This window comes from Lagopus muta, chromosome 7, assembly GCF_023343835.1.
Source record: "Lagopus muta isolate bLagMut1 chromosome 7, bLagMut1 primary, whole genome shotgun sequence".
In the NCBI taxonomy this organism is placed as follows: domain Eukaryota; kingdom Metazoa; phylum Chordata; class Aves; order Galliformes; family Phasianidae; genus Lagopus; species Lagopus muta.
Genome location: NC_064439.1, coordinates 28715293 through 28727831, shown reverse-complemented (window position 1 = coordinate 28727831; position 12539 = coordinate 28715293). Strand labels below are relative to the sequence as shown.

Below are 12539 nucleotides of genomic sequence, written 5' to 3'. Positions count from 1 at the left end.
GGCTGTCTGTCGAGTAGTGATGGTACAAAAGAGTAATTTCTCTATCAGCACATAATAATCAGAGAAAGATAAAGGAAGTGTATGGGGGAACCTAAACTATCACCTGCATGAGGCTATAGGAAAGTTTTGTATATTTCAAGTATGGAAATGGAGTCTTACCCACAAACTATCTTGTGCTGCTGTTCTCTCCCACCCTTTCACTGCTGTTTGAGTTTTATTTCCTTCTTATCTGTTATTTTAGTGAACTTGCTTTTTTACAGTAAACAAGAAATAATGTAGATCAATTTTTCACTGTTATTTACTATATACCCATATTATTCTATATAGTACATAAGACATAAATGTAAGAAAAAAATTGCATAAAGTTGCTACTGGAAAAAATGTACAAATATCACAAACAGCTATAGTTAAAAACCAGCTCTACTGGAAACTACAAAATTAAATTTTCTGATCTCTTTCAAGTGCATAGAAGAAATGAAACGTGAAGCCAGACCTATTAAGATTGACAGAAGATTGACAGGTGCAAATATAATTGATGAGCCTTTGCAACAGGTAAGTTCTAACCAGTACTATTTAATTTGTTTTTCCAAGTATTGAGTCTGTAATATTGAAATAGTTGTGAGGCAAATAGAAGTTGAGACTGGCAAGCGGGAAAAAAAATCAGGGATGGGCCAGGATATTGGGCAATATTTTTTGACTGTTTTTTATATATTGCAGTTTTTCAGCATAGCAGTGGGAATGTATGTGAATCAACAAGAGAGTTTTCAGCATTTATTTTTTCACTCACGGTTTTATAATGGTAGATAAGTTAATTAATGAACTTTTTAAGCAGATTGATATTGCCTTATCAGGCACATATTTTTTGCCCTGTTTTGTTCATTATTTCATTTTTCTTTTTCCCTTTCCAATTTCAGGTGATCCAGTTTTCCCTGAGAGACTATGTGCAGTACTGGTATTACACACTAAGCGATGATGAATCGTTTCTCCTGGAAATCAGGCAAGCTCTTCAGTATGCACTTGTTCAGTTTTCTGCCAGGTAAGATTATTTTATCAAGCAATTGGACAAATATCTGTGTGAAATTATTTTTAACAAATTATTTTAATAATTTAATAAATTATTTTTAGTTTATCTGTTGGCAGAGTTCACTATATTATACAGAAAGAACATTAACATATTTTAAGATCATAATCTAAAAGAAGTACAGCCTTGCTGATCCCGTAAGCAATGAGAGGAAGTGATGCTTGTTGCCACAGTCTTCTCCAGATTTTGATTAATGCCTAAAATTACTGAACAGCTGTTTTTCTGTAACTTAGATTCTGAGCAGTATGAATCCTCATTTTCTTGCATGCAAGTCAGGTTCGCATAAACAGCAGGGCTGTTCCCAAGATGAGTCTGTCTGAAAACCTTAATTTAAAAATACTTGTATCAGCTTAGATAAGTCTTAAAATTGGGTCTTTCTGTTCAGTATGTATAAACAATGAGTAATTTCAAAAGGGTTGTAATGTGATGTATCATTTCTTTTTACAGATGTAATTTTGTCTTAAAGATACTTGCTTATTACTTAGTTTATGAAAACTGATGGTTTATTAGTTGTCCCTTGTTTTTCTGTTCGTAATCAAGAAGCAGAAAATCAGGGAGTGAACGAGTAGGAAATTGTTTATCTTTAGTATGGCTGAAGCCACCTTTATTTATGTCTGTGTAAACTTCAATACTACTTTATTAAGTAATGATTTCAAGCATTTCTCTCACTGCAGTAATTATCCGTTTTCTCTTTAGTAAGAGGCTGTGGGTCACCAAAGTATAAGAAAATTCTCAGCAATTTTTAAGGCTTTGTTGACCTCTATTGAAAATGCAGGTCAGAGCACTATTCTGGCAAGATGGAGAGCTAGGTTTAATACTGGGAAAAGTTCATGATAATAAAATCACATTGATCATGAAATAATGGGAACTGTAGGAAACAGGTTTGAAAATTGTGAAAACTAGGCAAAATAAGCAGTACCTTATGGGAAACAATCCTGTTCTTACATATGAAGTGGATTTGACTACTCAACTTCAGTGATTCTGTCTATTGGATGAAGTTACTTCATTGGGCGATATTGAGCTTTGACTTTGTGTCAAAGCATGTCAGCTTGTAACTACCTTAATTTTTCCTCCTATACTATTGCATTTCTTCAAAAATAGCATTTACTCCTGTACAATTTTCTTTTTCCTGTACATTTCTGATCGTTTTCCTAGGGCTGCAGCAATTTATTATTATCAGGAGAAAATGATCTAGTGTATTTATAACAACTGCAGTCAGTTACAGCCATAGCAGTCTTAGATTAGTTCCATAAACTTTAATTTCATATACACTATGAATTTCTGGAGGGAATGAGTACAGCAGACCTTCCCCCCTCTTCCCCCCCCCCCCCCCCTTTCAAAACAGTGCTGCGAAGCTGCCACCTAGTGGTTTTGTATGAGTTGATTGTACGGATGATGGAGCTGGATTATCAGTGGTTTTGATTAACTTCCCTTTGAGACCCCTCCAGCACCTTACCACCTTGTCAGTGAAAAACTTCCCTGACATTTAATCTGAATCTTCCATCCTATAGTTTAAAACCATTTCCCCTTGTCCTGTCATTACCTACCTGTGTAAAAAGTTGACTTCTCTCCTGTTTATAACCTCCCTTTAAATATTGGAAGGTTATAATGAGGTTTTCCTGCCACTTTTTCTTCTCCAGACTGAATGCCTCCAGCTCCTTCATCCTGTCTTCATAGGAGATGTGCTCCAGCCCTCTGATCATCTTCATGACTATCCTCTTAACACTCTGCAAATGTTTGACATTTTTTCTATCTTGAGGGCCCCAGACCTGAATGCAGTACTGCAGATTGGGCTTCAGAAGAGTAGGGTAGAGAGGGACAATCACCTTGCTTACCCTGCTGGCCACCCTTCTTCTGATGCAGCTCAGGATACCATTGGCCTTCTGCGCTGCAAGCGCATGCTGCTGGCTTGTGCTAAGTTTTCTTATCTGCCAGGACCTCTAAGTTGTTCTCAGCAGGGCTACTCTCAAGGAGTTCTTCTCCGAGTCTGTATACATATCTGGGATTACCCTGACTTAAGTGCAAAACCTTGTACTTTGCCTTGTTGAAGCTTCACGTGGGCCCATCTTTTGAGTTTATCAAGGTCCCTCTGGATGGCATCCCTTTCTTTTGCTGCATCAACTGTGTCACTTAGCTTGGTGTCATCAACAGATTTACTTGAGGGTACGCACAATCCCATCATTTGTGTCATTGGTGAAGATGTTATAGAGCACCAGTCCCAAGACAGACTCCTGGGGGACAGTTTCTCACTGGCCTCTGGCTGGTTATGGAGCCATTGACTGTAGCCCTCTGGCTGTGACCTTCTACCCAATTCCTTATTCACCAAGTAGCCCACTCTTCAGGACCATATCTCTCCAATTTAGAGGTAAGAATGTAGTGGAGGACCATGTGAGAAGCCTAGAAGAAGTCTGGGTAGGTGACATCAGTTGCCTTCCCTTTGTCCACTAATGCTATTACTCCATCATAGAAGGCCACCGCTTTGGTCAGATATGAACTTCCCTTGGTGAAGCTGTGCTGGATCACCCACTCAATCTTCATGTGCCTTAGCATGTCTTCTGGGAGGATCTGTTCCATGACCTTCCTGGGCACAGATTTGTGGCTCACTGGCCTGTAGTTCCCTAGGTCCTCCTTCTTCTGATGTGATGTTTCCCATTTTCCTGGGGTCTTCTGACAGCCATGGCTTTTCACACATGATGACAAGCAGCTTGGCAACCCTGTCAGCCAGCTCCCTTAGGTCCCTGGGATGCATGTCATCTGTCTACCCATAGATTTGTACACATTCAATCTCATGAGATGATCTTGGACTTGCTCTGCCCTTACATTGCAGGGGAGTTGGCTCCCTTACATCCTACCAAGAGATTCAGGGATGTGAGGTTCATGGATGCGACAAATGTGAGAAAGAAGGAAAGGGGAGAAAACAAACAAACAAACAAACAAATCAACCCTGAGCAGTATTTTAGTTTTAAGTTGTAGATACTTGTAGATGGTTTGCATTAGGGTTTTTTGGCAGATATTTTAAGGTATTGCGAATCAGAACACTACTCTAGGTATCGGTGTTCACTTGAAAGTAATTCAAGCAAAAATAGTAATTTGTAGATATAAGAACAATATTTTACAATGTTTTCTTTGGTTTCAGTGAACAGGAGATGAGGAGGCTTTTTTATTTCTTCACTCTGCTATCACTGACTTGGCAGGGAGGAATGAGAAGTAGAAATTTATAAATGCTCTTTATATTCAGGATAAACTAATTAATTTTCATGGGTCACTTTGATAGGTCAAAGGAAACAGACTGGCAGCCTTACTTCACTACAAAACTTGTTGATGACTTCGGCACTCATCTTCGAGTTTTCAGAAAAGCTCAGCAAAGAATAGCAGAGAAAGGTGATCAGATGAAAGGTAATATAATGACTGAAGCATTTTTTATTTTGAGTCTTGAGTTAGCAAGTGTTTTACATGTGTGAAGCATAGTTAACTTTATAATTCAAATTTGCTCTCAAGTTTCTGATCTTTACAGAAAAGTATATTTGCTTTTATTTTCTTTTGTATAGACCAAGCTGAGGAACTTGTAGATACATTCTTTGAGGTTGAAGTTGAAATGGAAAAAGAAGTCTGTCGTGACCTAGTCTGCACTTCTCCCAAAGATGAAGAAGGTCTCTCAATATTCTTCTGAAGCTATTGTAGTTTAGCAGACTAAATTAAAATGCTACCAATTGATTTTAAAATATATACTGAAACCTTAGCCTGTGACTTTCAAAGCATGATTATCTACAACACATATATATTTCCTCTAATTTATACTTATTAATATTATGAAAGTGTATGTATGTCTCTATTTCTCTTTTCATTGGGAAAAAAGAAAATTTAGAAATGCTTTCTAGCACAGAGGGAGCAGCTTTGCAGATGATAATTGTTTTTTATTAGATCTATTATCCTTACCACTACTGAATAGTCTTCATTTAATAAAAGAAATCACTGTTTGAGGAAAGTATGTAGGAGGAAAAACGTTATATATTAAAGAAAATAAATTAGAGCTACTTGTTTGATTTTTTTGAATTTGGCTTTCTTAGGACTTTGGCTTTGGAACTGTAGTTAACTCAGTTGGATTATGTGTCAGCGCTGCTTATATTCATTCTGAAAGCCGTTACTATGGTGCTTAAAACTGTAAGAATATATATTACTCTATGTTTTAATTTTATTTTAAGGATTTATCTGTTGGTTTTTATGATATCAGGTACAATGAGAAACAAAATAATAGAAAACTGTGCTGAGGGTTCTTTTCATTTTGTTCTCTCTCCATAGGATTCCTAAGGGATCTGTGTGAGGTCTTACTGTATATATTGCTACCTCCTGGAGACTTCCAGAACAAGATCATGCGATACTTTGTCAGGGTAAATGCTGACTCTGAAAGTCATCCTAATTCTGTGGTTTAATACCTCATAAATTTTTAGAACGGTCTTTTTTCTTTAATTCTGTTTTAGAAAATCAATTTAACTTTGCATTGAATTATTTAAAATGAAATACAATCCTTAAAAGTATTTAATAGAATAATTTGGTTTTTATGAAATGCTCAAGGGCTTTTTTTTTTTAACCTCTAGCAATATTAGGAAAGTGTGATGAAATGAATATTGTTTTCTGTGATACATCAATATCTTCTGATGTTAATTGGAAAGGTAGTGTGCTGGAGTCTGCTGAATGATAACTATTCTTACATGTTTTCTTTAACATGTATGCAGTGTTACTGAAATTATCACACTTATTTTATGAATAACTGCTTGAAAATGATGTATCTTATTTTTTTAGGAAATCCTCTCCCGAGGAATTCTTCTTCCATTAATAAACCAACTCAGTGATCCTGATTATATTAATCAGTATGTCATATGGATGGTAAGATTTATAATCATTTTGTTTTTATATGCCTTCGCTTGTGTTCCCTTGTTTTCAAGGCAGAATGTGTCGAGTAGAGAAGTTAACCAATGGTAATATTGGCAGGAATAACTTTGGCTGGCATGTGTGTATATGTTTACGCACGTGTGTATATGCTGTCTTTATTACCTGTACCCTGTGTTGTGGTTCTTTGGCAAAAATTGGCTGGCTGTTCAGGAAGTATGGTGGTAACCTTGAAAGTTATTTTTTTCTTAACTCTTTTTTAATAAGTGTACTCTAAAGCTTAAGAGACCTGCAGATTGACAGGTAATAAAGTGGTTTTGTGTGTGTGTGCATTTGCTTCTGCTTAGAAATCTCAGGATTTGTTTTAAGGGTATTTGTGGTGATCCTTAATAATTTAACCAAATGGGAAGAAACAAAATCTTTACTTTGATGTCTCTCTAATGCAAGAGTAACCTGCAAAAAAAACCCTCCATAAAGTAATAGTATGTACAAAAAGCATACATGGAACATTTTCATTTTAATTAATGTTATTGTCTGATAGTCCAAGTTAAAACTTAAGTTTATTGCTTTTTCCTTGTGGGCCATGAGTCACATCTATTTTTGTCTTCTCCAAGTTTTCTCTACTGTCAATTGTACATTTTAATCTTGGAGTGCATGTTCCAGGACTATGCTGAAAACCTTGGATATTTTTTTTTTAATGTATGAAATTGCTTCAGGTGCACGTAATATTTTGTTTCCTTTAATCTCCATTTTATGTAAAAGTTTGCAAGGTTTGCAAGGCTTTTCTAAAGGAACTTCAGTATGAAAAATTATTGCTGCTTCTGCGTACTAAGGATTTCAATTTTTGTTTCCCTTTTCCTCCTACGCATCTGCTGCTTTTAGTAACTTGGCCTCTTTATTTACTGAGCACTGCCCCCGACTGCATCCAAAGATAGAATTCTGAGGCTTTTATAAAGCTTTCTGTTATGATGATGTCCCAATTGTTAATTTCATAATTTCTTTGGGATGAAGAAGTAAAGATTCTGGGGGAAAATAAGGCTAACATATAACAGTAAATGCTTTCAAAAATTTAATACAAGTCTTACAAATGAAAGCTTGTGTAGAAATTAAGGTTAAAAGAAGATAGGGCAAATTTTGATTTCTTTTCTTTAATGGGAATCATTGATATAAAATCAGATTCAAAGAGAAAAAAATTGATTCTTTTGAATGAGAAGTTCAATACTGTGTTTCTTGACATATGGTAGACTGTTACTAATTGTTTTATATTGAATCGTTTTGTTTTAAAATTAGAAGTTAATCAAAGCTTGTCTTTTTGCCAGAAAATTCATTTTTTAATAAAATGTTTAGAATTGAACTATTTCTTGTACTGTTACATGGAAAAAAAAGCTTATGGTTGTACAATACAATAGCTTGGGCTGGAAGGAACCTGAACATCTGATTGCAACTTCTAAGAAATATATTTTAAAATTAACTATGGTTAAAGGTATGCGTGCTTTGTATTCTCTTTTCTGTGCAGCTCATGCCAGTGTGCTTTGGCTGTGCAGACCAACTGCTATGTTTCCATGTGATAGTGAGTTTTTATGATAGACATGAGTGATGTGGTTTTCTCTCCACCCTTGCTTTGGATATAAAGACAGCTTTATAGGACTCAGCTGTCTGCACCTGCATGCATATGCTGTAAAGCTGCCAACATTCCTGAGATCCCATGCTGCATTCATAATGCAGTTTCTAATGATCTCAACAATGCAGCAGGCTTCCCTTACTTGAATAAATTCCTTTGTGTCCTTATAGCAGACTGCATTCATCTTATAACAATATTGGGACAGCAAGCCTTGGGATAATAGTATGTATATTGAAACAGCTCAGTAGGTCTTACAGAAGTCTCAAGAATTAGATTTTTGCAGGTAATGTTACTTCAGGCATTTCCTAGTTCTTATTACACTAGGTCATGGATATGTTACAGAATGCTTCATTTCGTTTCTTAATTCTGAATCTTAAGACACCATTAGTTTGGGAATATGTAGATGTATGTAGTACAGGAAGGAATCATCTGGCATTGCTGGCTCAAGCTTAGAGACAGGTTGATATGTTTGACAGACAAGGCAGTGAGGTGGAATGTTACCATTGGCCCACAGAAATAGAAAGTACAAATAGAAGCTGGACATGAGCCAGCGGTGTGCGCTTGCAGCCCGGAAGGCCAGCTGTGTTCTGGGGTGCATTAGAAAAGGGGTGGCCAGCAGGGAGAGGAGCTTGTGGATGCCTCATCCGTGGAGGCATTCAAGGCCAGGCTGGATGTGGCTCCAGGCAGCCTGGTCTAGTGGTTGACGACCCTGGCACATAGTAGGGCGGTTGAAACAAGATGATCATTGCGATCCTTTTCAACCCAGGCCATTCTGTGATTTTATAACATATGGATGACTTAAGATGACCAGTTTCATTTATCATTTGGATTTCTGAAAATTTTATGCTTCCCTCACAGTATAAAATTTTAGCATTAAAAGAAGGCCTAGAAGTATCAAAATGTTTTCAAAATGCTATTTTGCATCGAAGTAATTCATAATGATTCAGGTCTTGCTTTTATCTGTTTTATATTGTTCATGCTGTAAAATTTTGTTTCAGATTCGTGATTCCAACTGTAACTATGAGGCCTTTATGAATATTATTAAATTAAGTGATAATATAGGAGAGTTGGAAGCAGTCAAAGATAAAGCAAGCGAAGAACTGCAATATCTTCGATCTCTAGATACAGCAGGAGATGGTTAGTACTGTGTTATTCTACAAAATATGAAACGTAGTTACCAGCATGATCACTGGAGAACATTCCAAAAATTCAGGAAATGTAAACTGATATAACTTAGTATAAAAACATTTTCTTCTTAACAAAAATAAAAAAGTAAAGTGCTGAAACTTGGATGATCTTCTGTGCTTAAGAGCAAATCACTTTAACCATCTGTATTTTCTTTGTGTGTGTTTTACCTAGGCTTTTGCCTGTTTTTGTTTTCATTTTTGTTTTTTTTGGGGGGGAGGACAGGGGAGTGTTCTTTGTTTGTTTGTTTTTCTTATCTTTTTAGTTCAGAAAATTGATTAGATATGTATGCTTCCAGTGATTTGAAACTTACCTGGCAGCCGGTTCTGAATTTCAGTAATACTTTAGATGTTAATGAGAAGTCAGCTAACAGTCTGAAAGCAGAGAGAAATTCTTCTCATTGATTTCTATCAGTGAAGTATTTAAACTGTAAACCTCTGCAAATCTGACGAGTTTGTTATGTAATATTTCCCTTCTTTGTTTGATGTGTTCTTAAAGTATGTCTCGTATTTCAGGACAAGAGTTTATTTGCTCATCTGCATTACTTAATCCTCTTTTTTTTTTTTTTTTACTTTCAGATATCAACACTATAAAAAATCAAATAAACAGTTTATTATATGTTATTAAAGTATGTGATTCAAGAATTCAGAGGTTGCAGTCAGGAAAAGTAAGTATTTTAGAAAGATTTTTCATTCTGAGAGAGTGAAGTGAAAAGCTTAATAGTTCAGTCTAACTTCTTAATTCTTGCTTTTTGAAAAAATTTGAAGTGTGCAATTATAGGAATACATAAAATTCAACTTAGTCTCTAATTTACATGATTGGAGAGTATTAAAATCTGTCTTTGGTAGTTTAGATAGGTTGTTACACCTCAACCTGTAGGTTCAGTATAAAGGATAAACTGAAATGATGTGTAGGTAATATTTACATCTTTGCATTTATGCACCTGGATTCAGATCAGGTTTTTGTTTATTTTTGCTGCTCCAATACATACCTTTGGCATTTTAAGTTTAGTCTTTGGCGAAATTCTCCTAGTCTTATTAAGGCACCACTTGATTATTTTATGTGCCTTATGGACACTCCATGTATTGTGTTTTGTCAGATATTTTGCTGCTTTAGTTCATAAAAAACCTGAAGCAGACTGGATGTTAAATTTGAGAACTTAACGTTATCCTGTTGACTTGTATGTTTTGATTTATATTTATACAGAGTTAGTATGTTTACTTTGTTTCATGACTCTCTTAATTGGACTTCAGTGTGTCTCTGTAATAATGTAACCTTGTGCGTACTGACTGTTAAAATGTTAAAAAAATTCTGTGGCTGGATCCTGAAGCACTGCAGTAATACCAATTAATTCATTTTAACAGAATACAGTTGAGCAGACATAAATTTAAGTTGTAATGATCTGCACCCCATAAAACTCTGAAATTACTTTGTTTTCATCCTATTGTAAGCAGTTAAGAGAGATTTGGTGTTATTTTGACTTATATAGCATGACGTGAATGACAGAGCTAAAAGCAACTCTTCGTATAGTAGTAAATAGTTGAAACCAAATATTTATGAGAAAATGACCATATTATCTTGGTCTCATTAGTGACTGTAAAAATAATTATCCGTAGAAAAGCAGGTTTATTGTCTATAACATGTTTTCTTTGTGTTTTTTTTAATATAATTATTATTTTTAATTATGATGCCTACTTTATGGTAAGGGAAAATTCTTAAAAAATTTAAGAAAAATGAACATTGAACTATGTCTTATAGGAAATAGATACTGTGAAACTGGCAGCAAACTTTGGAAAACTTTGCACAGTCCCTCTGGACCATATCCTGGTAGACAATGTTGCACTACAGTTTTTTATGGGTAAGTATCAGTTTATCTTCTGTTTCTATTTAGAAGCAATATGCTGACTCACAGCACTGTATAATTGTACCTAAATATAAGTATTTACTGAGAGTTAAATATGTCCTTGCCAGAGGTGACCAGAACCTTTTTTTGCAAATGAAATTAATTATCTTTTCCGAACACCATGCTCAGCACTTCTAAATACCTGTATTAATTTTGTTTCAGTGCTGATCTCTCTATAAGATGCATTCTTTCTTTGTATGTCACTGAAGAAATTTGTTTGTTTAGAAAAGAATTGCTTAGAATTTTGTAATTGATGTAACTCTGAAACTTAATCATTACTGTTTGTCTTTTGCTGGCCTCACTGAAGCTAATGGAGCTAATGGCTATAGATGTTAGATTGATCTTTCAAGTATTATGGATGTTCTGAATGTTCTCTTAAAATACAACAGGAATCTATGTACTGTTTTAGGTTTACTATATAATCAAGAATTTGGTAGATTAGATTTTGAGTAATTCATATTTATCATTTTCTGGTGCTTGTTGCTGTTCTGTAAATAAATAATGCTCCTGATGATCATCACTAAGAGTATCAATTTTTTTTTATTATGTTGTTGTTTTTGATACTTTTTTTAATGCAGTACATGCATGTGATTCATTAGAATTCCAGTTTGAACTTCCTCTCTGCTTGTATCGTGCTATACAACTCTGTTGCTTCCACACAGTAATGATTGATTCAGTTTTTACATGTGCATTTTAAGATTAGCAGCCTAGTTCTTTACTGTCAGTTTTGTTTACTGATTGTACCAATACATATATAGCCCTCTTTATTTTTTTCACCCTGGATAATTGTTCCAGATATTTAACATGTTCTGGAGTTCAAATTTTAGCTAACATTTTAGAGAATTCTTACTTTAAGATGAAATAACTGTGCTTGTTTGCTTGATATTTTCTGTTTGTTTTTTGTAGATTACATGCAGCAGACTGGTGGCCAAGCACATCTGTTTTTCTGGATGACAGTGGAAGGATACAGGGTTACAGCACAGCAACAGCTGGAGGTACTTCAAAGCCGGCAAAGAGATGGAAAACATCAGACTAATCAGACCAAGGGTCTATTAAGAGCAGCTGCAGTTGGAGTTTATGAGCAATATTTATCAGAAAAGGTAGGAATAATGTACTTCTGAATTGTTTGAAATGTACTGTTTTTATAGATGGTTGTCTGGTAGTTATGACTACAGTAATATGAAGTTGATTTGATACAGCACAAGTTGTTTACAGGCTAACATTATGGTACTACCAGCGTGTCTTCTTTCCTTATGTCGAGCGGTAAGAAAATTTCTTCAGTTTCTTTGGCTATCTTACCAAAAGCATTGAAAATGTGACCTTCTGATGCTTTCTTTCTATAATAGTATATAGAAAAACTGGAGAAAATGTTAAGATATAATAAGGAATTACTTCCTGCAGTGCATGAGTGCCCAACCTTTCAGCTTGCCTGGGCTGCACTGAGTGAACAGGAATTGTCTTAGGGCATGTATATGTAGGATGCTCTGAAAGTAATGCCTCCTGTTTATTTCTATGCAAACTACAGCCCATACAGAGAGTGTAGTAATGCTACCTGCTAGAGCAAATTCTCATCTACAAAACGCTGTTTTTCTAACATGGTCACTACTGTTAGCTGTGCATTTTCACCAGCCATGAATAAGAGCCTGATTGCCATGCTTGCAAAAATTTGCATCAGCAGAAGTAACCCATGTTCTGCAGCTTCTGTATCCACATAGTTGCTGAGATGTACCACTCGCTGCATCACTGCACTCATATCCACAGTTCGGTCTCCGTAAACATTCAGAAAGTGTCAATGATTGTCAATGGATGCCACTATTTCTGCTTGGAGGAATTCAGTAGCTTACCTTTGCTTCATATGCACA

The 12539-nt window shown here is 35.4% G+C and overlaps 1 protein-coding gene across 6 annotated transcripts in view; it reads left to right on the top strand.

The window, feature by feature from the left end:
* SNX13 (sorting nexin 13) overlaps positions 1-12539 on the top strand; it is a 62188-nt gene that overhangs the window by 25174 nt on the left and 24475 nt on the right. For 5 of the 6 annotated variants that reach the window (XR_007378240.1, XM_048951687.1, XM_048951688.1 and 2 more), the window contains exons 4-13: positions 463-552; positions 915-1036; positions 4356-4477; positions 4630-4731; positions 5381-5469; positions 5882-5965; positions 8588-8726; positions 9353-9441; positions 10533-10632; positions 11584-11777. Coding sequence is in view for 5 of the 6 variants with exons in the window: in XM_048951687.1 (XP_048807644.1) it covers positions 463-552; positions 915-1036; positions 4356-4477; positions 4630-4731; positions 5381-5469; positions 5882-5965; positions 8588-8726; positions 9353-9441; positions 10533-10632; positions 11584-11777 (1131 nt within the window). In the remaining variant the exon portion in view is untranslated. The remainder of the gene's footprint in view (positions 1-462; positions 553-914; positions 1037-4355; positions 4478-4629; positions 4732-5380; positions 5470-5881; positions 5966-8587; positions 8727-9352; positions 9442-10532; positions 10633-11583; positions 11778-12539) is intronic. The other variant, XM_048951689.1, reaches the window with a different exon arrangement.